We start from the raw sequence: 23,789 nt of genomic DNA on the forward strand, positions 1-23,789 counted from the left end.
CGCACATGCCTGACACGTAGGAGGAGCTGAGTATACGTTAGTTCCTTTCACTGTCCATCCTTGACTTGAAATCTCTCCTAGGTAGCACCCAGGACCTGGCTTTGTTGAGATTGGGTTTGAGGGTGGCTCTGAGCCAGGTGTGGACAAGCCCAGCCCTGGAAACCAGTTCTTGAGCTGGTAACCACTGGCCATTCAGCTGTCCTCCTAGACCCACTGAGGGGCTGAGTAATGAAGCCACCCCCTCAGTTGTGCTCCCACCAGTTGATGGAGAAAGAGGAAGATATTTCACATCTCACTCTCCTATTATAAGCACAAAACCAAAACCCAAAGCATAGAGAGTAAAACAAAGGTAGGGACTAATTAGATGAAGAAACACTGGAGCCATTTGGAGATACCAGCACCCTGTGAGTAAAATCAGATGCTGGTTTTAAAATCCTGGAATGGATTCCCAAGAGATACTGTCAAGTTCCCTTCCATTCCCAGGGGCAGGATGAGCAGCTGTTAGGCGTGGCGCAGAGCGGAGAGGATTCCTGTGTTTGAAGTGGGAGGGGGTCGCTCAAGCCCCTTCCAGCTCTGTAACTCAATAGTCAAAGCCAGGGAGTCTGGGGCAGACCCAGCCTGCTTTGTCTAGGACCTTGCTTTTCCTATACGTGTATTTATAAGACAAAGAGAACAAAGATACACTCATTTTGAGAAGTAGATCCCCACATATGATATTTGTAAAGGTCTGTGCTGGGAGCTCCACAGTGGCCTCAGCCCTAGCGCCACATTCCAAGGCCATTCCAGAGCTGCCTTGCCTAAGGACTCACGTTCAGCTCACATTAGAGAGCAGAAAGTTGCTGACAGCAGGAGCCCGTCTTCTGCCAAAGCCCCGGGCCCCTCCCCTAACATGCTAAGGAGCCAGGAACTGTGCCCTGGGGAGAGCAGAGGAAGTTAGGAGGAGAGTAACCCAATTGGAAGGGTGAGCCTCCTTTTGACCCCCCTCGCCATGCAGCAGGGTTGCTTTGCAAAGAGGGTTTCAAGGATATACTCCTGCTCTGGGCCGCTGTATCCAAGCCATCCTCAGCAACTCATGAAGACCCCTCAGAGCTGACCCATGTGTTGCTGGGCAACGAGCTGACCGGCTAGGGGTGGGAGCTCACAGTGAGAGGTGCCCATAACGTGCCACATACTACTGCTCCCAACCGCCCCTGAGAGGTCACATCTGGCCAGTAGTGGAGCCAGAATTCAAACCTGTGCCTAAATACAGACCCAGCCTCTCTTCCCTGTTGCCTCCCCACAGGGATCACCCCCACCATGTTTTCCTCCATCCAAATTCCCAAATCCACCCAGGGCCCAAGAGACAAGTAGCTAAGCCCTTAGATTGGCGTGTTGGATTCACAGGTGCTCTCTTTGGGTATTTTTGCTGGCAAGGACCAAGGACTCATTGGGTCACTTCAAGTAATGAGGGCTTATGGTAAGGACACCGCCTATAGAAGATCAGGATTCATAATATAAGTGGGCCTTGCAGAGCCTGGAAGGGGAAGGTGATTCCGACCCAAGGCAGTTCTGGGGCCTCGGCACTAGGGGTTCATGTCTTCACTGCAGTGTCTCATCTTCAACAGGGCTCATTAATTCCTGGCCCTGCCTCTTTTTGCTTCTGCTTCTGCTCAGCTCTCTCCATTTCCCCCAGCTCAGACTCCTAAGGGAATCTAGGTGGTCCTGCCAATTATCATCATGGTGGTTTGGACAGAACTTTTGAGCTAGACCAAGCACTCATGGCCTTACCCATGTGTAAGGAAGTGGGCAGCGAGCATGGCTTGCACCTTGACCAGCTTGTCTAATGCGTCTTGTCACATCTGATGTTAAAGATAAACAAAGCCAGATAATAGTTAAAGTGGTCAGGATGGATTTTAATCAGTAATATACAATTGCAATAAGAAAACTGAACTCAATTTTGATTTGTACAGAGGTGACTGGGCATTTGAAAGGGACAATGAGGAGATTGGGAAGGGGGTGAGTGGGGGCTCAGTAGAGTCAGGGAAGTGAAAAATCACAAAAAGCAGGAAGGGGGTTGGTCCCTATGAAACCCAAAGAGGCTAAGAGGCAGGGCCCTATCTTTAGATGTTGGCTGGACAAATAGTAGATTCTTTTGATAACCTTGAGTTTTCTCAGGCAGGGACTTTAAGGGAGGCTAGGGCCATCCAAGGGATGTGGCTTTGAGCTGTTAAAAATTATGTTAGTGTAGCCCTAGTCAATTTTGCTCAGTGGTTAGAGAGTCGGCCCTCAGACTGAAGAGATTCTGGTCAGGGGCACATACCTCGGTCGCAGGCTTGATCCCTGGCCCTGGTGGCTTGGGTAGCGGGCAGGGTGGGTAGAGCAGGTCAGGAAATGAGGAGGTGGGTTCTATGGTTGGTGCTGCAGCTGGGCAGAAAGCTCCACACAGTGGTTAGAACTACCAATGCTCCAGAAAACTTGAGGTGAAATAATCAAACTTCTGACCTGAGAGGAAACAGGGAGGAAGCCCAGCTAGAAAAGGCTAGTTCCCTGGGCTCCTTACATCAGCTTCCTCCCATATGGTTACATAGTAAGGCAAGGAAGCGCTGATTCCGGTCTCGGCTTTGATTTGAAGGGATTCTTCTCTGTCTGCTTCTTTGTGTAAAAGTGAGGGACCTGTAACCCCAAATCTTGGGCAACAGGAAAAAAACAGAGGCCCCGCCCTATGAATATCTGGCTGTCTGTGCTGTGGGGGTGCAAGGAGAAGCCCACCCAGGTCTCCCCATCCAAGATGGGGCCTCCACTCCTCTCCATTCCTTCCTCTGTTTCTGTTCCCAGCAATGCACTCATCAGTCCTTGGGCATAGCTGTATTTGTTTTCTAGCTTTACTGTTAATCTTTCCCACTAAAACAGCAGACCATGAAGGCAGAGACTTTGTTCCTGGATGTGCCCACAGTTCCTAGAACAGGACCAGGCCCCTAAGGGATGGTTAGTCACTGACTTCACTACACAAAGAAGCGAAGGGAGTGAGCTCAGGCTGGCCAGAGCGGAGAGGACAAGGGAGAGTCTCAACGTCAGTCCTGGCTGCCCACCCTGCACCAGCCTCTTCCTATTATTTTGGCCCGATGCCTTGAACTCTGCCTGGGCTGCTTGGACCCACAGCATCGTCCTTCCACTTTCCTGCTACTATGACCCCCACCAAGACTTCTGTTGGAGGCCTCCTTGGCAAGGTGCTGACAGAGGTGAGCAGGTCTGTGAGAAATCAAGGCTGACGTCTCAGCCTCAACAGCCTACCCAGGGCCAAGCCCCCAGCCAGCCAGAGGCCAGGCCTCATTTGCTGCTGCTGGCCCAGGTTAGTGCGTTATTAACTTTGGGGGAGTTTCTCTGTCTCAGACCTGGCCTCTGCCTTCCGGCTTCTCTCCAGGTTTTCCATCTCTCGATTTTGTGTGTTCTCTTGCTCATCCTCACAAACCTAGTGGGAGTTTGTGTTTTTAATAAATTTGAATGGAGAGAATGGTGAGAGATGCGGGATGCATAGAAAATGGCATCGAACACTTTGAGGAGCCTCTGAAAGTCTTTGCCCTGTAATTTTTTAGCATCTTGGGAGTGGTACGCTTTCCTGGTGGCTCATTTGGTTCCCCTGTGCAGAATATTCTGGGGTTTCCCCAACCCCACTTGCCACTGTGTCACAGTACAGTGTCCCCACCTCCACCCTATATGTCCCAGGTGATTTCTGGCTGCAAAAAAAAAAAAAATACAACTCTGACATCTTCCCTGGTATTGGAACCATGAACACTGGAACTGAATGGAGCATTACAGAGCATCTGAGCCTGGCACTCCCGGTACCATCCACACACATGTATGACCTCAAAATCATTTGGGACACGTGAAAGATATAGATCCCTGATCACTGCCACCAAGATTATGACCCAGTAGGTCTGAGTGGGCCCAGGAATCTGCATTTTCACAGGCAGAGCACAGTGGATTTTCTTAGGGCAGTGAAGCTAATCTATATGATACTATATGGGTGGATACATTTGTCCGAACACATAGAACGTACACCACCAAAGAGTGAACCGTAACGTAAACTATGGACTTTGGGTGATTATGATGTGTTAATGTAGGTTTATCGATTGCAACTAATGTACCACTTTGGGGGGACTGTTGATAATGGGGGAGGCTGTGCAAGTGTAGGGGTCCAAGAGGGTGTATGGGAAACCTCTGTATCCGCCTGTCAATTTTCCTGTGAACCTAAAACTGCTCTAAAAAAGTAAAGTCTATTCTCATAGATACAGACAACAGATGCTGGTCACCAGAGAGGGGGGCAGGTGAGGGTGAGGTGCAGAAGGTGAAGGGATTAAGAAGTACAAATTGGAAATTACAAAACAGTCACGGGGATGTAAAGTGCGGCATAGGGAATAGAGTCAATAATATTGTAGTAACTATGTAGGGTGCCAGGTGGGTGCTGGAAATATGGGGGAGCACTCTGTGAAGTGCATGGTTGTCTGACCACTGTGCTATACAGTGGAAACTAATACAAAATAATACTGAATGTAAACTGTAATTTTCAAAAAAAAGAAAAGAAATTCTATTAAAAGAAAGTAAGAGAGAGAGAGAAGGCTGATAAGGGCAGTGGTACCATGGCGTCTGCTGGCCACAGCTTCGGTTGTGGCTGTAGCCCTAGCCCCCCTTCCCTGTGCAGGAGGGGATTGGTAGAGGGGAATCAGGGAAGACCCGGGGAGGGGGGTATCCAGAGCAGAGCAGTGACTGTGGGCTGCTCCCAACAGGTGGCTTGGAAGCGCTAATGATCCGACTGGTGAATGGCTCGGGCCCACACGAGGGCCGGGTGGAGGTGTACCATGACCGGCGCTGGGGCACCGTGTGCGATGATGGCTGGGACAAGAAGGATGGGGACGTGGTGTGCCGCATGCTGGGCTTTCGTGGCGCAGAGGAGGTGTCCCGGACTGCTCGATTCGGGCAAGGTAAGGTACACCGGAGGAAAAATACACAGGGAAAAGTCCCAGGAGTCCTAGGAGTGGTCTCCTCTCCAAAGCTCAAGTCCCCTCTGCAGCAATCCTGCCATGTGTCACCTGGCCTCTGCCCAGATACTCCCTGCAACCAGGAGCTCACTGTCCCCCAGGCAAGCCGGGCCTGTCTTTGGACAATTCTGACCGTGCTGAATGACTACAGCGACTTGTGGTATGGCATGAGAGGAGGGCCACATGTCCTGTCTAGATAGGGAAATGGAGCCAGGCCACATCCAGACTGGTCACTGCTCACAGCTGCCTTTCTCCCCATCCCAACTATGGGCTGCTGCAGTTCTTGCTCAGAATCTTGTCCCTTAGATCTCAGTCACTGCTATGGACTGAATATTTGTATCTCCCCCAAATTCATGTGCTGAAATCTTCTTTTTTTTTTTTCTTTTTCTTTTTTTAAATATATCTTTATTGATTTCAGAGAGAGGAAAGGAGAGGGGGAGAGAGAGACAGAAACATCAATGATGAGAGAGTCACTGATCAAGCCCACAACCGGGCATGTGCCCTGACTGGGAATCGAACCCTGATCGCCTGGATCCCAGGTCGACGCTCAACCACTGAGCCACGCCCGGCCAGGCCATGTGCTGAAATCTTCAACATGGCGTTAGGAGAGGAGGAAGTGATCAGGTCACCAGTGGAGCCTTGTGACGGGATTAGTGCCCTCATAAGAGGGACCCCTATGAGCTCCCTTATCACCCTTCTGTGAGGAGACAGAGAAGTCTAAACCTGAAAGGTGGCCCTCACCTGACCGTGCTGGCACCCTGGTCTCAGACTTCCAGCATCTGGAACCATGAGAAATAAATGCTTATTGTTTGTAAGCCACCCAGTCTGTGGTGCTTTGTTACAGCAGCCCAGGCAGACCAAGACAATCGCATTGACCAAAAGTGACTCTTGGTGAAATCTGTTGTGACAGCTGGCGGAGAGTGGCCACTTGACCCCACACATACTGGCCTCTCTACTTCAAAGGCCAGAGTGCACAAAGGGCTCAAAGGGCCCAGCTCCAGGAGGGCAGCCCACCGGGGCAGAGCACTTGCCTCCAACTTAACATCTTGGACTGGATTTCAGCCTATTTTCTTCAAGAAAAACCTCCATTTCTGTTTGCATGAGGAACAGAAACGGTGGGAACAGTCCTCACTTTCAGTGTTTGAATCCAGTGAAGACTTCTTCCTAATAAGTGGAAGTAAAAACTTTTTTGGTGGGCGGGGGGGGGGGGGGCGGAATCATGAACTCTTTTAAAGAAGCCAAAATGGGCCCTTTCAATGTCATGGGCAGTGTTAGCCTAAAACTGAGACTTTGTGGCCTTTTTCATTTCCCCTTGATTTTTATATCATATGACAGGTGGAGAAGTTCTAAAATTGCAACTTGATTCTGTAAACCAGTCAGTGGGAAGCTGGACTTGCTTCCATGTCACATCAAATTTGCACCACGTTTTCGCCCATCATGATCCTCTATTCACATTTGGACTGTTAACCTGGGGCCTGTTCAGTACTTTATTTGTTTTGGGTGTGACGAATCCCACATTGCTCTTGGGCCTGCAGCCTTTTCCTGGGTAATTTGTAAACTGATGTGTTTTCCAGGAGACATTTAATCTGCAAGTTGTTGCTCGGCCTAAAGGGTTTATTGTGTAAGAGGCACAGGGTATCTGGCCAGGGAAGAGGTTCTGCTGAAGAAACAGCATCTGAGAGGACAGCGGAAGGAGGCCTCTCCTCCCACCTCTCCCCAGTTCACTGCTCGGCAGTCCTGTGACAACAGATACTGCAGATCTCTGCATAACAGAAATATTAGTTCATGAGGTTGATTTAGGGTTCCCCCCATGCAGTTCGAGATTGACAGTTCTAAGGTTTTAACTGTCAGTGCTGACAATTCCTCTAAAAGGTGAGGTTGTCTGGCTGCTGAGAGAGGGGAGGAGGCAAGGCCAGCATCAGAATGTAGGGACGATTTATGATCTCATTTGACTTGCTCAGGTTGACACAGCCAGTAACATTGAAACCCACTTCATAACCTTTAACCTCATGCTTTTGGGTGTTGGCTCATAGACCTAACAAGCTAGAGTGCTGGAGTGACCAACCATCCCAGTTTCCCAAGACTTGAATCGAGGTCTGTCCCATATTGCAAAGCCCTAATTCTGTGTCCCAGTGCTTCTCATACTTTAACGCAGAACCACTTGGTTAAAAGGTAGAGTCTAGTTCAGTAGGTCCAGGGCGGGACCCGACATTTTACATTTCTAACAAGCTCTAGGTGATGCCCATGCTGTGGGCCAGGACCACACTTTGAGTAGCAAAGCTCTAAGCATTGCTTCCATGGCAGCCCCGAAGCTCAGCCATCCTTGCAGAGAGCCCCCAAATGGGCTCCCCACTATGTAGGGTCTGATACAGTCATCAGCCCAGAGAGCCCACCAGAACCATGGGGTGGTGGTCCTGCCAGTTCATCAGTGGAGACTCCAGGTGACTTCTGGTGCAGCCCACTCTCCTCTCCACTGACCCCTCTGACCTCAGACAAGCCCTCTCCATTTCCTCTTGGAGCCTCACCAAGCTGCCCTATTTCCCTGACATTTTTGAGGGACCTCAATGCCAAGTTTATGTCCCTTAAGGCTCAAATACAATCCTGGAAAAGCCATCGAATGGCTCCTCTGCATGGGCACTTACAGATCTGCAGTTAATCCCCTTAAGATCTGGGTGAACAGAGCTGACTGCAGACAAAACTCATATAGTTTGTCTTAGGGACCTTATATTTGAGGAGCTGACCTAAGTACTATGGTTAGGGATGCTTCTGCCTGCCATCAAATATATGTCTGGTTATATTGTTACATTTTGGGGTGCTCTGCCATTCCAGTACCATTGTTTGGGGCTCATAGAATAGGAACCATCTAGGTTAAACTTCAAAAGATTGAAGATAATTATTGGCACTGAAATACTTGGTAATGGGACATTGGATCTGTCCAATCAGGATCTGCCTGACATTGTCCCTCTGATCTGGCTCTGCCTGAGTATTCATCAACAAAGACTGCAACGTGTCATATCTCAAAATTATGCAGTGTCTCATATAAAGTGTGGGCCTGGAAAGTGACTTGGGCTTGAGTTCAGACTCTGCCACTTACAAGCTGAGAAGCCTTGCATCAAGTGCTTTCTGAGCCTCAGTTTTCCCATCTATGAAATGGGTTTGTTAATACCTGTCCCACAGCATTGTGGTGGGAATGGACGAAGATCATATGTGTAAGATGCCTGACACATAGGAAATAGAAAATACGACCATCACTACTATCAATTATTGTTATTCTGCCCTCAAGAAACTGAGCCCAGAAAATAAGTATTTGGTCTTGATGGGGTGGAAAGGGCAGGTGGGAGCCACTAGAGTTGCCAGCACAGCCTAGGAGAGCTTGGACACAGCCAAGGTCCAGGCCCTGCTGCCCAGCCCCCTTCCTGCATTCCTGGGGGGGGTTCACAGCAGTGCTCCTGTTTCTCTTCTGTCCTGCTCTCCTGCATATCTGTTAAGAAACTGTGTTGACTTGTCTCCGCAGGCACAGGGAGGATTTGGATGGATGATGTCGCCTGCAAGGGCACAGAGGATGCCATCTTCCGCTGCAACTTCTCCAAGTGGGGGGTGACAAACTGTGGACATGCTGAGGATGCCGGGGTGACATGCATCAGACCCTGAAAGTGGACACAGCCAAGGTCCAGGCCCTGCTGCCCAGCCCCCTTCCTGCATTCCTGGGGGGGGTTCACTGGGGTTCCCCTGACCACACCTCTGCCCTGCCCAGTCCAGCATCCCCCTGCCCTTCACCCCTATCCCAGGACCGCAGTGGCCTGTCCTCATTCTCCTCTTGGACACCTGCTCCAAACTGTAACTCTGGGGTCCACTGCCTGTCTGTCCCTTCCTCCAGAGCTCCAGAATGCGGAGTCCTGGTCCATTGGATCACCATTTTGCCGAGCTTTCTAAGCACCATCATCAGGCCTCGATATCCATGTTCCCTTTGGTCTGTTAGTCACAGGTGACTGCTGAGACTATGTTAGAGACGAATGCCGCAGTGGAGATGGAGGGAGGTATAACAGATCATTCACTCTTCAGATGATTCCCAAACCTCGGTTCAGCCAAGAGTTTTGACATCTTCCTTCCCAGCAAGAGACAATTCTGGATGATTCATTTTCCCCTCTCTGCACTGCCGCCACATCCTTTTGTTAGTTTGGGGAAGGGACAGCTATAGGAGTGAGAGGAAAATGCAAGTCACCTGCAGGAATTAACTTGATTTCGGAGAAGGGGAGTGAAACTAGCATGTGTTGAGTGACCACCCTGTGTACTACATAGTACCTTGGGTGGAGAATTTATTTATCCACTTTGCAGCATTTCTGCAAGGCATGTCAGCTTAGGTAAGTAAGATCTTACCTGCATTCATCTGGCCCGTAAGTCCTAAAATCGAGAATGACTACGACCATTGTTTCCGCCTGAACCTCTGGGTGTCTTTGCTAGGCTTGAGCAAGAAGCTCGGGTGTGAGACCTGTGTGCCTAGAAGGTTACATACTCCTAAGCCTGTGAAGTATGGGTGCAAGATCAGACATGACTGGCTTCTAGGCCAACCATCCACATAGAAGGAAGGATGGTTTGGAGGGTGACCTGGGGCTATCAGTGTTAAACAGAGACCAACACTCAGTCATCGGGCAGCCAGGGTTAAAGCCAAGTCTCCTGTGTCTCAGAGCTCTTAGGAGGTAATGATATTGAACCTTTCAGGCCTCTTTGGGTGTGATCCTGTGGTCAGGAGAACATGTGTCCTGATGGGTCCTATATGAGTAGAAGGAAATGAGGACTCCTTATAATCTCCAGGGGAAGAAGGGGCCCTGGGCTTCTGCAAATCCTCAATCTGTACCCCTCTCCTGGTGACGGGGGTATCATATTCTGCTTTTGACAAAAGAGGGAGGTCAAACCGAGCCATCGATGTGTTCTAGGACTAGGAGAGCTACGTGGTAGCAAGGGAGCACAGACCCACCGCACTTGGGGAAGCCGCAGACTCAGTCAGGCCTCGGACACGCAGCCACCTGTTAGATCCGGTGAGCATCAGCCTGCCTGGGGAAGGTGGCACCTGGGACCCTCCAGGTGCGGGCCCAACAAAGCTCCTGGCTGACAACTGAACTAATATGTGCTGTTGGCTGCTCTTTGCTTACCATGTGCTTCTGATTCATCAATGTCCTAATGATCAGAGACTCTCCTTCTGACCAATTGCTATGTTTACATAACTCGCATGTACTCATGCATTTTTTCCAGAGCCAATATATGTATGCATATATAAACATGGCACTGTTTACGTCATAGCTCAGCACATTGCAAAGTTTGTATTAAAAAAACACTACAGGTGGAAAGATGTCACATTGAATGAAGTAGATTCCCAGTTATCCCTCCGTAGAAGACATTCTTAGTTGGTCTTTTCATTTGGGAAAACACAAGTCTTGTTTTACATCAAATAAAAATGATGGTGATAAGTGTTTGAACCTTAAAATAAAAGTCTACTAGTTTACATACCTACTTAAGAGGACATGGAAATCCCCATGGACCTGTATTTCAGGGACTAAAGGAAATTAGGCCTGGCCTAAAATACATCAGACCTTTTGTAAGAAAAAATTTCAATAAAGCTAAGAACATGTCACTGACAAGCTTCATATCACCTTTTTTTTTTTCTCTCATGAAAACCCAGTGAGATGGTGGGGTCATTTCTCAGTGGGACTGTGGTGGAATGGACATCTTATAAGAAGGTGCCTTATTACTTCTGGAGGACAGTAAACAACACAGACCAAGGACATGGTGGAGCATGATGTCTGAAGCCTTGTTTGATCACCTAAGGAAAGGGTCCCAAGCAACAGAACAGTAATCAAGGCCCGGCCTATAAGACAATTGCTTTTGTAGTCAGTAAAGGAAAAAACACTTGTCTCTTTCCTCACATCTCCAGAGTTTTTACCTAGGGATGTGCTTCTACCTGGAGATCTTTCACATGTAAGAAGACCATCCAGATTTAGGTACAAGGTCTGTGAAGTCGCTGAGCCTACTAACCTGATGAGAGGCAGGACCTCCCAGGCTAGGACCTGAGCAGTGCATGGGGATGGCCCAGGCCACTGCATAGCCCTGGCCACATGCTCATAACTGACATCTCTGGGAATATCTATCTAATGGCCCCAAGCTTGCTATGGGCCATGATATTTGGTAAAGGGAGTCAACAGAGAAAAGTTGACTTCTGGAAATCCACAGAGGAGGCGTCCTGGTTTTCTCCTCTAAAAACCAGGCGATACCCACCCCCAAGTCACTGTGTTTCCTATTCTGTAAACAGCCCCCATGGGAAAGGGCAGCAGCCTGTCTTGTCCTGCCCTCTCTGACGTCTACAAGGCACTACTGATGCCCTCATCTCAAACGCCTGTGAGGGACAACCTTCGGGGCCTACGTATGCTGTGGTTAAACCATCCACTCTAGGGGGCTTGATTCACGGAAAGATGTTAGAACTTTCCCCACCATCGGCACCCCTTGGTTTCTTCAGCCACATTGTTTTATGACAGTTATTCTCACATTTCTGTAAAATGTCCAATGAGCGAATCACTTGTCTTTATCTTTTTAAACCTGCTCTCCCTTCAACCCTTCATAGAATACCCCTCTCCCCCCTCTCTCCCCTCTCCCCCCTCTCTCCCTTCTCCCCCCTCTCTCCCCTCTCTCCCCTCTCCACCTCCCCCCCCTCCTTCCCCTCCATCTGGAGCTTTCTGGAGCTGAGACGGGGTTCTGACTGACTGGAACTTTGTCGTCTGTCCCCCTCCACCAGCCCACCTCCAATTTGAACGCGCTAAGGAGCTTCAACGAGGGCCTTTCAGTCCCCTGGGCCATGCCCCACCTGGCTGCAGGGAGGGAGCTTGAACTAGCCTCAGTCGTGCATGAGCTCGGTCATCTCGGTCGTGGCACGTCCTCGGAAGCTGTTCTAGCAGACCCCTGGGCTTCGCACAGATTCGCGTTCAGCCACCAACTCCTGGGAACCCTGTGCATCTTTCTAGACCTTTCTCCGCATAGCCCCCTACTTTCAGATACTGTGCCCTGCAAATTCCAGCCACCTTGGGCTCCCCTCTCTCTAACCTTTGTCCCCTTGGTGAGGAGGCTGGACCCTGGGTTCCCCTCACTGTCGCCGCTGGACAGAAAGCCTGGCCAGGGGGGGCTCACCTCGCTGGTTGCCTTTTCCCAGGGATCACAGTCTTGTGCTCCCTGCTGTCCAATGTCTGAAATTACATTTCAAGTATTTTGGACAACTTTCTGGTTATGACAGAGGAAGGATACCTCTGCTAAATACTCTCTCGTGGCCTGATGCCAAGTTCTTCCCATGGGTATTTTCTGGTCAGACGGAATCATAAGAGAAGAGTCTCCATTGCTAAGCGCAGCGCGGGGCGAGGGTTCGGCAGGCTCGCTGTGGAAAGGGCAGCTTCCTGGGGGGGCTCCCCCACTCAGGCTCCTCTCAGAGGTCAGCCCAGGCCTCTTGCTCGTTTCTCCCTAGTACTAGCTGAGTTAACCTGAGGATGAGCAAGAAAATAATATCAGAAAATACCAACTGCTTTAAAGCAGACAAGTCTCTCCCTAGCCCGTTTGCTCAGTGGTTAAAGCGTCAGCCCATGGACTGAAGGGCCCGGTGTTGGGGTTCAGTTCCAGCCAAGGGCACATACCTTGGTTGCAGGCTCGATCCCCAGCCCTGGTTGGGGCTCGTGCGGGAGGCAACCAATTGATGTGTCTCTCTCACATCAATGTTTCTCTCTCCCTCCTCCTCTCTGAAAAGCAATGGAAAAATATCCTCAGGTGAGAATTTAAAAAAAAAATCAGATGAGTCTCCAAGACAGAAATCTTACACCCTTCAACAACTACTTGACTCGTGGTCCCGAAGAGCTGGTAAAAATGCCCTGACTCCCTGCCTGGCCCACTTCCCTCTCAGCCCCTCCTATGTCCACACTACGGGTCTTATTTCCCATCTTATGTTCTCCTCAAGTAGAAAAGAGTGTGCTGACTCTGCCCTCCTCTGGGGCTCCGATCATTGATTGAGAACATGTTCTGGGTCTGAGGGATTAGACCTCAGGTCAGTTTTAATGGACACACTGACTCACTTTTCTACCCTGTGGAAACCCATACCCTGTCCCCACAGGGCAATAGTTTTGACAAAATTCTTGCCCTTCTTTCATTTATCTGGTCATTTAATAAGTATTATTGAGCGTCTATTCTGTGTAAGGCCCATACTTGGTATAGGAACTACAGTGGCGGACCAGCCTGACTTGGTCCCTGCCCTCATGGAGCTCTTATCTTCTTCACAGGGTTTCAGTACAACATTAGCCACACAAGAGCAATAATCTACAACAACAGGAAATATACAGGTGAAGGGGACAGTGGACAGTGGCTGCTTGCTAGCCCACTCATGCACAACACAAATAACTCAGTTGTTTAAAAAATTTTTAAACACCATCTTTCTCGCTGAGTTAACAGTAGCACAGGTGGCTCTGGTTTTACAAATAATCAACAGAGGAAATGATCAAACACTAAAAATATAAGCCCATTCATTCAAAAGGGCAGTAGTAAGCTCATGTGAAAACAATAGCTAACATCCCCTGAGCATTTACTGTGTGACAGGCTCCCAGGCTTTACAAGGCTGAACTCCCTGAATCTTTATACCACTGGTTCTGTTCTAATCATCCCAGTTCCGTGGGGGTGGAAGGGACACTTGGGCACCGAGAAGATCACGCAGTAAATGGAGAAATTAGGACTTGAATTCAAGAAATTTTAAACACTACTCTATGTAACACAAGCAGTGATAATACAAGAATTCTCAAAGGTTAACTCTAAGGACGGTGGAAATGGAGATCATGAATCAATTGTGGTAGAAGACAAAATATTTGAGCCCTTGAGTCCTGTTAACATGCTTGTGGACATTAACAGCTCTGCAGTCAGTTCCCGACACTCAATGCATCGCCTAGAGAGAACCCACAGTGCGCTCTCACACTAGGACCAAGCCACACAGAGCAATCACAGGCTTCTCGGGTCCCCCCAGGACACTCTCGCTAACGAGCCTGCAGACGGCTCCTTCCTGGCCAGTCCTGGAAGATCTCAGCTTTTTTTTTCACAGCATTTAAAGGGGTCAGGCAAAGGTCAAGTTATGCAGCTTCTAGAATCTGTTCATCTGCTACATCATAAAAGGATCCACCCACGATCCAAAATATTTTGGGTTTCCTTTTTTCTTTTCCCATATTCCTCAATACCTTTGGTCTTTCTGAAGTTATTCCTAAAATCTTCTCTCTTAGCAGAAGAAAATTTCAACACAAATCATTTTGAGTATAATTCTTCCCTCTCTAAAACCATTGGACATATTTATTCTTGAATCACAAGTTTGATTGAGGAGAACGGTGTTTGACATTCAGAGCTGTATAACTATGCAACGAAGAATGTGAAGCAGGCCCCACCACAACACTAATACACTAATCATAGCAAATGGGGTAACATTTCCTGAATCATCAATAAGAGCCATTTATTATTTATGCTGAACTTATTTCCTAAGTTATCTAGTTATAACCAGACTAATATTTTAGTCCTTCCATGTGCCTCTGAGACATAGTGATACTTGAACAAAGAGAGCCAGAAAGTTAAGAAACATAAAAGATTATGTTTTGAGAACCTTCTTGGCAGTTTAGCGCTGGGCAGCAGAAGGCAAAGGGCAGGTGTGGCATCTCTGCATTTACACAGGGAGGGCTGTGCCCGAGGGAGTGGGTTCAGGCTGGGATACGAGGTTGAATGATAGGGAAAGAGATAGTTTACTAGAAAAATTAAGACAGGAGTTGGGTTTGTTAGAAACCGAAGAGACCAAATTTTTTTTGGAGCTTTCTAGGAGGATTCAGAGTTTCAAGTTGGGGACCAGAAACTTCAGATTCTGTTATATTCACAAAACCAGAAAAAGGTGAATAGAATCAGGGATCTTATGAATAGTGGGAACCCTCTTCTACTGTCACCTTCTTATCTATCATTCGGGGCAGTAGTGTCTTCGGGGCAGACAGGTTCAACTGTCTAAGGAACAGAGTGTTTGGGTGGGACCTGGTGTGGTTCCTGCATATACTTAGTTGATGAATTTTCTTGAACACTGTGCTTTCATTTAGGGTCACCTCCCATCAGGTGGCCAGTGCTACTATCTTTGTTGAAATGACACTGCCAATATAAAACCCAGAACCATTCATTTTCTACCCGTTCTAATAAATGTCAAACCAGAAGTCTTTATTAAAACAGTTACACTGTGACATTTGCTATTTTACTGAAAGATTATATAATGAGCAAGATCTGATGAAATACCCAGCAGAGTACTTACTTCTCTCTGTGTGTTTTAATGCCTGCTCGAACCCTATCCTTTCACAAAAGCTGGATTCGAAGAGTCCACTGTAATTCCTTGCATCTGTATGGCCCTGGGGCATCAGAACAGCTTGGCATCCAAAACCTTTTGCTACTTTGCAATGGGGGCTCTGAACATTTGTGTCCGTTAAGTCATTGTCTCTCAGCCCCAAACCCTCAGCTTGTGATATTTTGTGATACCCTGCAAATGGCACTTCTGTTTTGGGCTCCCTGTTGGGCTCTACACTTAGGCAGCCCTAGAGGGAAACTGTGAGGCTGAGGACGGGGGAAGGGCTTAATCTTAACTATCTGCTCCTCTCTGCTGTTGCAGGGACAAGGCTTGTCCCTCTGTGAGCTTTTCCTGTTTGCTTGAGGTTTCTGTAACCATCACCCCAGCAAGACGCCTTCCTGGAGCAGCTGAGGTGCCTTCCTGTAGCATCAGCTGGATCTAGTCTGCAATTTTCCTGACACTGTGGAACAAGTCTCATCACATCCTCTCAGAGACACCTGCACCACTGCAGGCACCCCCGCACCCCCAAGCTCTGCAGGCCCCCTCCTCTACATTCTTCCCTTAGTTTTCTTGGTTCTTTCAACTACAGGAATTATAGTTGCTTCTTGCAGTTCCTGCCACCATGACCTCGTAGAGTTCCTCTGTGCCCTTTCAGTTATCTAGTTAACAGTTTTTTTTAGAGTAAATTTTCTCTCAAATAACTATTATGGTCCTGCCTTCTGGCTAAGTCCTGACTGATACAGCGTCAAAGCTTGTCAAGTAGTTGCCAGGGACTCCCTCGTTCAAAGACAGCCGCCAAAGGTCAGCATACCTTCCAGACCAAGTTATATTTTTAAACACTTAAGCTAATAAGCAAAAAACTCAAGGTTTTGAAAAACATCAATAAGTAAAATTGGCTCTTCCTCATTGAGAGTCAAAGATAAATGAAAATTTAGTAAGTACTTACAACAGAGCCATAAGCCTTAAAACAATTCTGTAGGTTAGTTTTCCCATTTTATCGATAAGGAAAGTGACCTCAGAAAGGATAGTAAGTAACCTAGAGTGACACAACCAGTAAGTGGCGGAGTTGAGACTTAAGATCAGATCTAAACCTCAAGCTGTACCATGTGTCCCCCACAAGCTGGATGGCATGAGTCCATTCCTTCTCAGAGTAAAGAGAATGAATTAACTCAAACTGAATACATATGCTACAGTCTTAGAACGTGGGAAAGTGAGTATTAAAAGTTAAGAAAGCAGCATTCTTTGCCTCCAGGAAGCTCTCAATCTAGTGGGAAAGCCACGATCATGACAATGTGGTATTAATTAGTGCAAACCAGAAGAGTGGAATAAACTGCAGTGGGGTAAGGACCGACTCTTCTATGGCTGGTGTTATGAACAGTGACCCTGGACAAACATCATTACTGCTAGATCTTCTTTAGCAGTAATTGACTCTGCTATGGGGTATCAAGGATGTGGAATGGGAGAGAAGGAAGGAAGGAAGGAAGGAAGAAAGGAAGGAAGGAAGGAAGGAAGGAAGGAAGGAAGGAAGGAAGGAAGGAAGGAAGGAAGGAAGGAAGGAAGGAGGGAGGGGCACATGCCCCAGTAGGGGGTGTGCAGGAGGCAGCCGGTCGATGTTTCTCTCTCATCCATGTTTCTATTTCTCTATCCCTCTCTCTTCCTCTCTCTCTAAAACCAATTTAAAAAAACATATTAAAAAAAAGTTTGCTGTAAAACAATATGCCCGTTACACCAGCAGCAGCCTCACACATCTTGTGTTTACCTCATCTCTAGTCTGCATCATTTTCTCTTGTGCTTGATTTAATCTCATGTTGTTTTGTTAACCGTGGCCCCGAAGCATATAAAATCCAGTGCTCCTGTTGCCAGTAAGAGGCCACCTTGAGTGATTGCCCTGGGAACAAATTTAAAGCGGTTAAGGACCACGGCGGTGGAAGGTCAGTGATGGTTGTGGCTCACCAGTGGGGTATGGCCCATCCCCCCGTAGCTACGACCTTGAAGGACAGGAGCAAAGCCACAGAAGCTGTTAGAGACCAGCTTCGCTGAAAACCGAGACTAACAAAAATTTGAGAAGGGCCTACATCAGATGTGGAGAAACTTCTAATGGCCTGGATTGAAGGCCAGACACAGAAGTGTGTCCCTCTCAGCACCATGATGATCACAACCAAAACAATAACATTGTTTGCGATGTTGAAAGAAAAGGCTGGACCGGACTACAGTGTTGAATGTCCTGCTAGCTCTGGGTGGTTTCAATGACTCAAGAATCATTATTTATTACATAATGTAAAAATGGAAGCGCTGATGTGAAGGCAGCTGAAGAATTTTTGGAAACTCTAGATAAGCTGGTTGTGGAGGAAAATTACATGCCAGAGCAAATATTCACGATGGACAAAGCCTCCTTATTCTAGAAGCAAATGCACAAAAGGACTTTCACCCATAAGGAGGCCAAGTCAAAGCCCCGGTTTCAAGGCTTTTAAGGACAGGATAACAGTCTTGATTGGGGGCGATGTTGCAGACTACAAATTGGCACCCAGGGCGTTCGGGACACGCGGCCAGTGCACCACAGGAGCAACAGGAAGTCATGGGTGGCCCAGCTCCTCTTCCAAGAGGCCCTCCTGAATTGCTGGGCCAGCAAAATGGAGAAGCACTGTTTGGAGAATAGCACACCTTTCAAGATTTTGCTTACTGTTGATAATGCTCCTGACCACCCTCCTTTCACCGGTGTTCTTTATCCCAGTATCAAAGTGGTGTTTCTCCCTCCAAGCACCACCTCTTTGATTGAACCAATAAATTAAGGAGTTACAGCAGCTTTTAAGGCCTACTATTTGAGGAGGACCTTCGCCCAGGCTAGTGGTACAACAGAGGAAGACACTAATGCTATTCTGGAAGGATTACAACATCTATGACTCCGTCAAGAACCTTGCTTGGGCTTGGGGTGATACCACCAAGGGAAGCGTGAATGGCATCTGCAAGAAGACACTCAGGAGGTTTATCCATGACTTCAAAGGATTTGCCAGTGACGAAGAGGCTGAAAAACTCTAAAGGCTGCGGTAGAGACGGCCACCAACGTTAGCCTGGGTGTGGGTGCGGGTGACAGTGAGGAAGCCCTAGAGGCGGTTCCTGAGGACTTCACTAACGAGGGGCTGTTGGAACTGGAACAGGGACACATAGCAAGAGAAAAGGAAACTGCAAGAGAATAAAAAGAACCCCCAAGAAAATGTATGGTGAAGTGTTTAGGAAGCTTTTACAAGCTTCTTAAAAAGTTAGAAACATGGACCTCAACACCAAAAGGTTTTCATTAATAGAGGAATGTTCATGGTGCATTATCTGCTTACAAGCAAATCTATGATGAAAAACAGAAACAAACCAAGGAAACCACCATGGACCTCTTTCTGAAAAGAGCGACACCTCTTCAAGGAGAGCCTCAGGCAGGTCCTTCAGGAGGTGATCCAGGAGAGGCAGTGTTGTCACGGGAGATGGCAGCTCCGTGTGTGCTATCGCCCCTGACGGCCATCCAGTGGGACAGACGTGGAGGTGGAAGACAGTGAGAGTGATGATCTTGACCCTGCGGAGGCCTCAGCTAATGTGTTTGTTTGTATCTTAGTTTTTAATAAAAAAAAAGTTTAAGTAAAAAAAAATTAATAGAGAAGTGTTTATAGAATAAAGATATAAAGAAAACATCATTGTACAGCTGTACAATGTGTTTGTGTTTTACACTAGTTTTATTATAAAAGAGCGGAAAAGATAAAAAATCAAAAAGTTTAGCCCGGCCGGGAGTCGACCTGGGATCCAGGGGGTCGGGGCTCGATTCCCGGTCACGGCACATGCCCGGGTGCGGGCTCAATCAATGACTCTCTCATCATTGATGTTTCTATCTCTCTCTCTCCCTCTCCTTTCCTCTCTCTGAAATCAATAAAGATATATTTTTTTAAAAAATCTAAAAGTTTATAAGTAAAAAAAGTTACAGTATGCTAAGGTTAATTTATTATTGAAGAAAGAAAATTATTTTTTATAAATTCAGCGTAGCCTGAGTGTACAGCATTTATGAAGTCTACAGTAGTGTACAGTAATATCCTAGGCCTTACATTCACCCGCCACTCACTCACCCAGAGCCACCGCCAATCCTGCAAACTCTACTCAGGGTAAGAGCTCTATATAGGTGTACCATATTTTATTTTTTATACCATATTTTTGCTAAACATTTTTACTAAGCATTTGTCTAGCTTTAGATATGTTTAGATACAAAATGCTTACCACTGTGTTGCAGTTGCCCTCGGCATTCAGTGCAGTAACCTGCTGTACAAGCTGGTGGCCTGGGGGCACTGGGCTCTGCCGCTCAGCCTAGGTGTGTAGCGGGCTGTGCCGCCCAGGCTTGCGTGAGTGCGCTCTGTATCGTCGGAACAACAATGAGATCGCCTCATGACCCGTTTCTCAGAACATATCGCCACCATTAAGCGACACGTGACTACTGCTGCAAAACCTGCCTTCACTCTTCTTGTCAGGCTCTCTTTTGGTCTACAGAGTCCAGCTTAGATGAGCATCCAGAAGCCCCCTCCTTTTAGGTCTTCTTTTCTTCCTTCTTTACCCCTTTGCCCAACCTCCCGGGTCCCAGCTCCATGGACCGAGGTTCTGTCCTGGATGGCGATGGTCAGTCTTTATGTTCTGCAGGGAATGCACGTACGATACCAACAAACCTATGTTATTTCTCCCGATTGCCTCTCTGCACAATGTTAGTGTGACGCTAAATGATCCCTTCCCCTCCAGAAGGGAGACTAGGAGGAATGAAGGGGACTTGAGGGACTGAACGCCCCATCCTGCCATAGAAACATTTTCTGAATGACGACCTGTTTTTAAGTTTCTTAATTTGTGCAATGACAGAAAGTAACACATTTAAATGTTTATTGCGCCCCTTTTATAAATTTTTTATTTTTTATCATTTTTATTATTTTTGTTTTTAAATATATCTTTATTGATTTCAGAGAGAGGAAAGGAGAAGGAGACAGAGAGGCAGAAACATCAGTGATGAGAGAGTCATTGATCGAGCCCGCAACCGGGGCATGTGCCCTGACCGGGAATCGAACCCCGATCGCCTGGATCCTAGGTCGACGCTCAACTGCTGAGCCATGCCCGGCCAGGCTGAGCCCCCCTTTTTTTTTAAAGAGAATTTTGTTTTTTTGTGTGTTTTTTTAAATACATCTTTATTGATTTCAGAGAAAGGAAGGGAGAAGGAAAGAGAGAGAGAAGCATCAATGATGAGAGAGTCACTGATCCGCTGCCACCTGCACGCCCCCCACTGGGGATCAAGCCCACAACCCAGGCATGTGCCCTGACCGGGAATCAAACAGCGATCTCCTGGATCCTAGGTCCACGCTCAACCACTGAGCCACACCTGGCCAGCCAAGCCCTTTACTTACACCAGGCACACTACTGGGTGCTGGAAACACAGGTTACAAAAGACAGTCTATTTAGGTCTCAAATGATTGCAAGGAAGAGACCTACTCAAACTGGCCCACCTCAAGAATTTTGTGCAAGCCCCTCACTACCTGGGCTAACCAGCTGTGGCCCAGCCAGAGGAGTCCATGAGAGACCACAGCCACATGGCAGAGACTCCCTGCTTTTGCATTAGGGGTTGTGCGAGGGATGTTCATCTTAGGAGCAATGGAAAGTAGGCAATACTAGCATCTCTGGACACAGTCCCTGCCCTCAAGGTACCCTTGATTTAATAGAAAGATGGACAATGAAACGGGCAATAGCAAAGTTTGCTAACTGCAATGGCCAAGTTAATTATGGATTTACAAAAGCACAGAGGAAGGCCCATCTAACTCAGATGGAGGGATGAAAAAAACGTTTTTTAAGAGTGCTAACCCCTGAGGTGAATCCTGAGGGTAAGCTCAAATAGCTACACCAGCAGTGCAAACCTAAACATGCGGAGGATGCCAAGTGTGAATGAAGCTATGGAAGACAGGAGCTTCTGTGCACGCCCTCATGAGTGCTGATACAGCTGTTCTGATTAACATTCTGACAGTATTTAGTAAAATTAATTATGGTTAAGCCTATGGCTGAGCAATCCCACTCTTAGGAATGCATGTCAGAGAAATATATATCAAGGAATCAGATAAGTAAAATGTGGTGGGCACATAGTTTAGAATGTCACGTAAAGGAAACAATGAAATATATATGTGTGTATGTGTAAATATATATACATATACACATACATACATACATACATACATACATATAGCAATGTGGAAAGAGCTCAAAATAATATTAAATGAAAAAAGATACAAAATGAAAATTATAATACTACTTCTGTTTCTAGCCAAGATGGTCAGACATGGGTAAATATAACCGGCTTTCCTTGGCATTTAAATCTCTTTGAAAGATAATGAACTGGGATTGGGAGGGGTGTTGTAAAGGGGAAAGGGAACTAAATACGTTGTGATGGAAGATAATTTGACTTTGAGTGGTGGGCATACAATGCAATATACGGATGATGCACCATAGAATTGTACACTTGAAACCTATAGGATCTTATTAACAGATGTCACCTCAATACATTTAATGAAAAAGAAAGATAATAAACTGTTCAAAACAAACAAAAAAATAACAACAATGCCTAGTGTTGGAATGAATGTGAAGCAGAGGAACCCTCATACACTGCTGGAGGGAACATAAAATGATAAAATCACTTTGGAAAACAATCTGGCAGCCTCTTAAAAAGTAAAACATACATGTACCATACCACACAGACATTTCGATCCTGGGTGTTTACCTAAGGGAAATAAAAGCACATGTTTGCACAAAGACTTATATACAAATGGTCATAGTGGCTTTAGTTGTAATACACAAACTTTGGAACAACCTAAACGCCCAACAACAGATGAAATATAGACCAATTGCAGTGTATTTGTACAATGGCCATAACTGTGGGTGAGCAAAGCCAGAAGTTGGAAATTTAAAAGGACCAATAATATTGACAGATCTGAAGCAAAACTGATCAAGAAGGAAAAGAGAAGACAAATGAAAAGTCTTAGGAATGTAAATGAGGTCAAAGTAGAGATGCAGCAGAGAATAAAAAGAAAGTAAGAGAATATTATAAATAACTTCATGCCAATGTATTTTTTAAAACACAGATAAAATTTAGATAAAAATTGAAATGAGAGAGGATTCCCTAGGGTTCCGTTCTCTGGAAGGGCAGACACTGAGGAATCTGTAGTGTGTGTGGACAGTTTCAAAATACACTTCGTAGCCCATTTTTCTGTCGCTTCACTGGGTAACAGGCCAAGGAGCTTAAGGGAACTTGAAGGTCAGGAGAGAAGTAGACATCAAGTAAATGGAGGAAGAAAGCTTTCGGCAGCATTTTCCGCCTTTTCAGGAAGACCAAGACCCCTGCTGGCTCTCTGGTGACATCTGCAGGCTAATGAGACAATGAATGGGAACTGCAAGCCCTGGGCCCGGGAAAGAACAAAATGTCTAGGGCCAAAATCAACTAGATTTCTACGCCTATGACATGCACAGGAATCACCTGAATATTTTATACAAATGCAGATCCCCATTCAGCAGGTCTGGGGCAGGACCCAAGATTTTGCAGGCGTGTCCCAAGCGACGCTGCAAGTCTGCCTGGTCACCACCACTTGAGTGGCAAGGCTGTAAGGGACTGTCCGAGTAGGAAATGTCAGAGGTGGAAAGGATCTTAGAAGTCATCTTGTTCAACCTCCTTATTTCACAAGTGAGGAAGCTGAGAGCAGAGGGAGAAATCAGGAGCCCCCACGAACGTAAATCATGTAAGATGTTTCATTTCTCTAAACCTAGCTTTCTTGTCTGCACTAGCAAACTATGGGATATCAGAAGAGCTTCCCGCCTCTAACATTTATTTTTTGAAAATATTTTTTATTGATATTAAGAGAGAAAGGAAAGGAGAGGGAGAGAGAGAAACATCGGTCAGCTGCCTCCTGCACGCCCCCAACCAGGACGGAGCCTGCAACCCAGGCATGTGGCCTGCTGGGGAATGAACCGGCAAACCTTTGGTGCAAGGGACAACCAACTGAGCCCCACTCACCAGGGCATCCACCTCTAATATTTAATGATGATATCACTTGCCCAAGGCCCTTCTGCTCAGGGAGAACAGCACAGGTCTACCTCAGTCTCCTCTGATGACCTCAAGAGATCAGGTTGAATGGCAGAGGCCACCAGAAATTAATCAGATCACCAAACGCCCTGGGCATGACAATGGCTGTTTTGTATCATGGATAACATTTTTTTTTTCTGTTTCTGCTTAACATGCTGCTGACTGGGGAAGTAACCGGTTCTAAGTGAGGTAGAAGATGCTCCTGGTTTCCAAATAAAATTGATATTTCCCAGAGGGTAAGAGCCCAGTCCAAATTGCTGAAGGGAAATCAAGGTCAGAAATGACC

General features: G+C 47.0%; 1 protein-coding gene across 1 annotated transcript in view; it reads left to right on the forward strand.

Annotated features, from left to right (window-relative positions):
- Positions 1–10,651, forward strand: part of SCARA5 (scavenger receptor class A member 5) — a 96,864-nt gene extending 86,213 nt beyond the window's left edge. The window contains exons 8-9 of the mRNA XM_087815976.1: positions 4,764–4,958; positions 8,530–10,651. Of these exons, the coding sequence (XP_087672102.1) occupies positions 4,764–4,958; positions 8,530–8,666 (332 nt within the window). The 3' untranslated portion in view covers positions 8,667–10,651. The remainder of the gene's footprint in view (positions 1–4,763; positions 4,959–8,529) is intronic.
- Positions 10,652–23,789: the final 13,138 nt, after the last annotated feature.

This window comes from Miniopterus natalensis, chromosome 4 (genome assembly GCF_054644295.1).
Source record: "Miniopterus natalensis isolate mMinNat1 chromosome 4, mMinNat1.hap1, whole genome shotgun sequence".
Lineage (NCBI taxonomy): Eukaryota > Metazoa > Chordata > Mammalia > Chiroptera > Miniopteridae > Miniopterus > Miniopterus natalensis.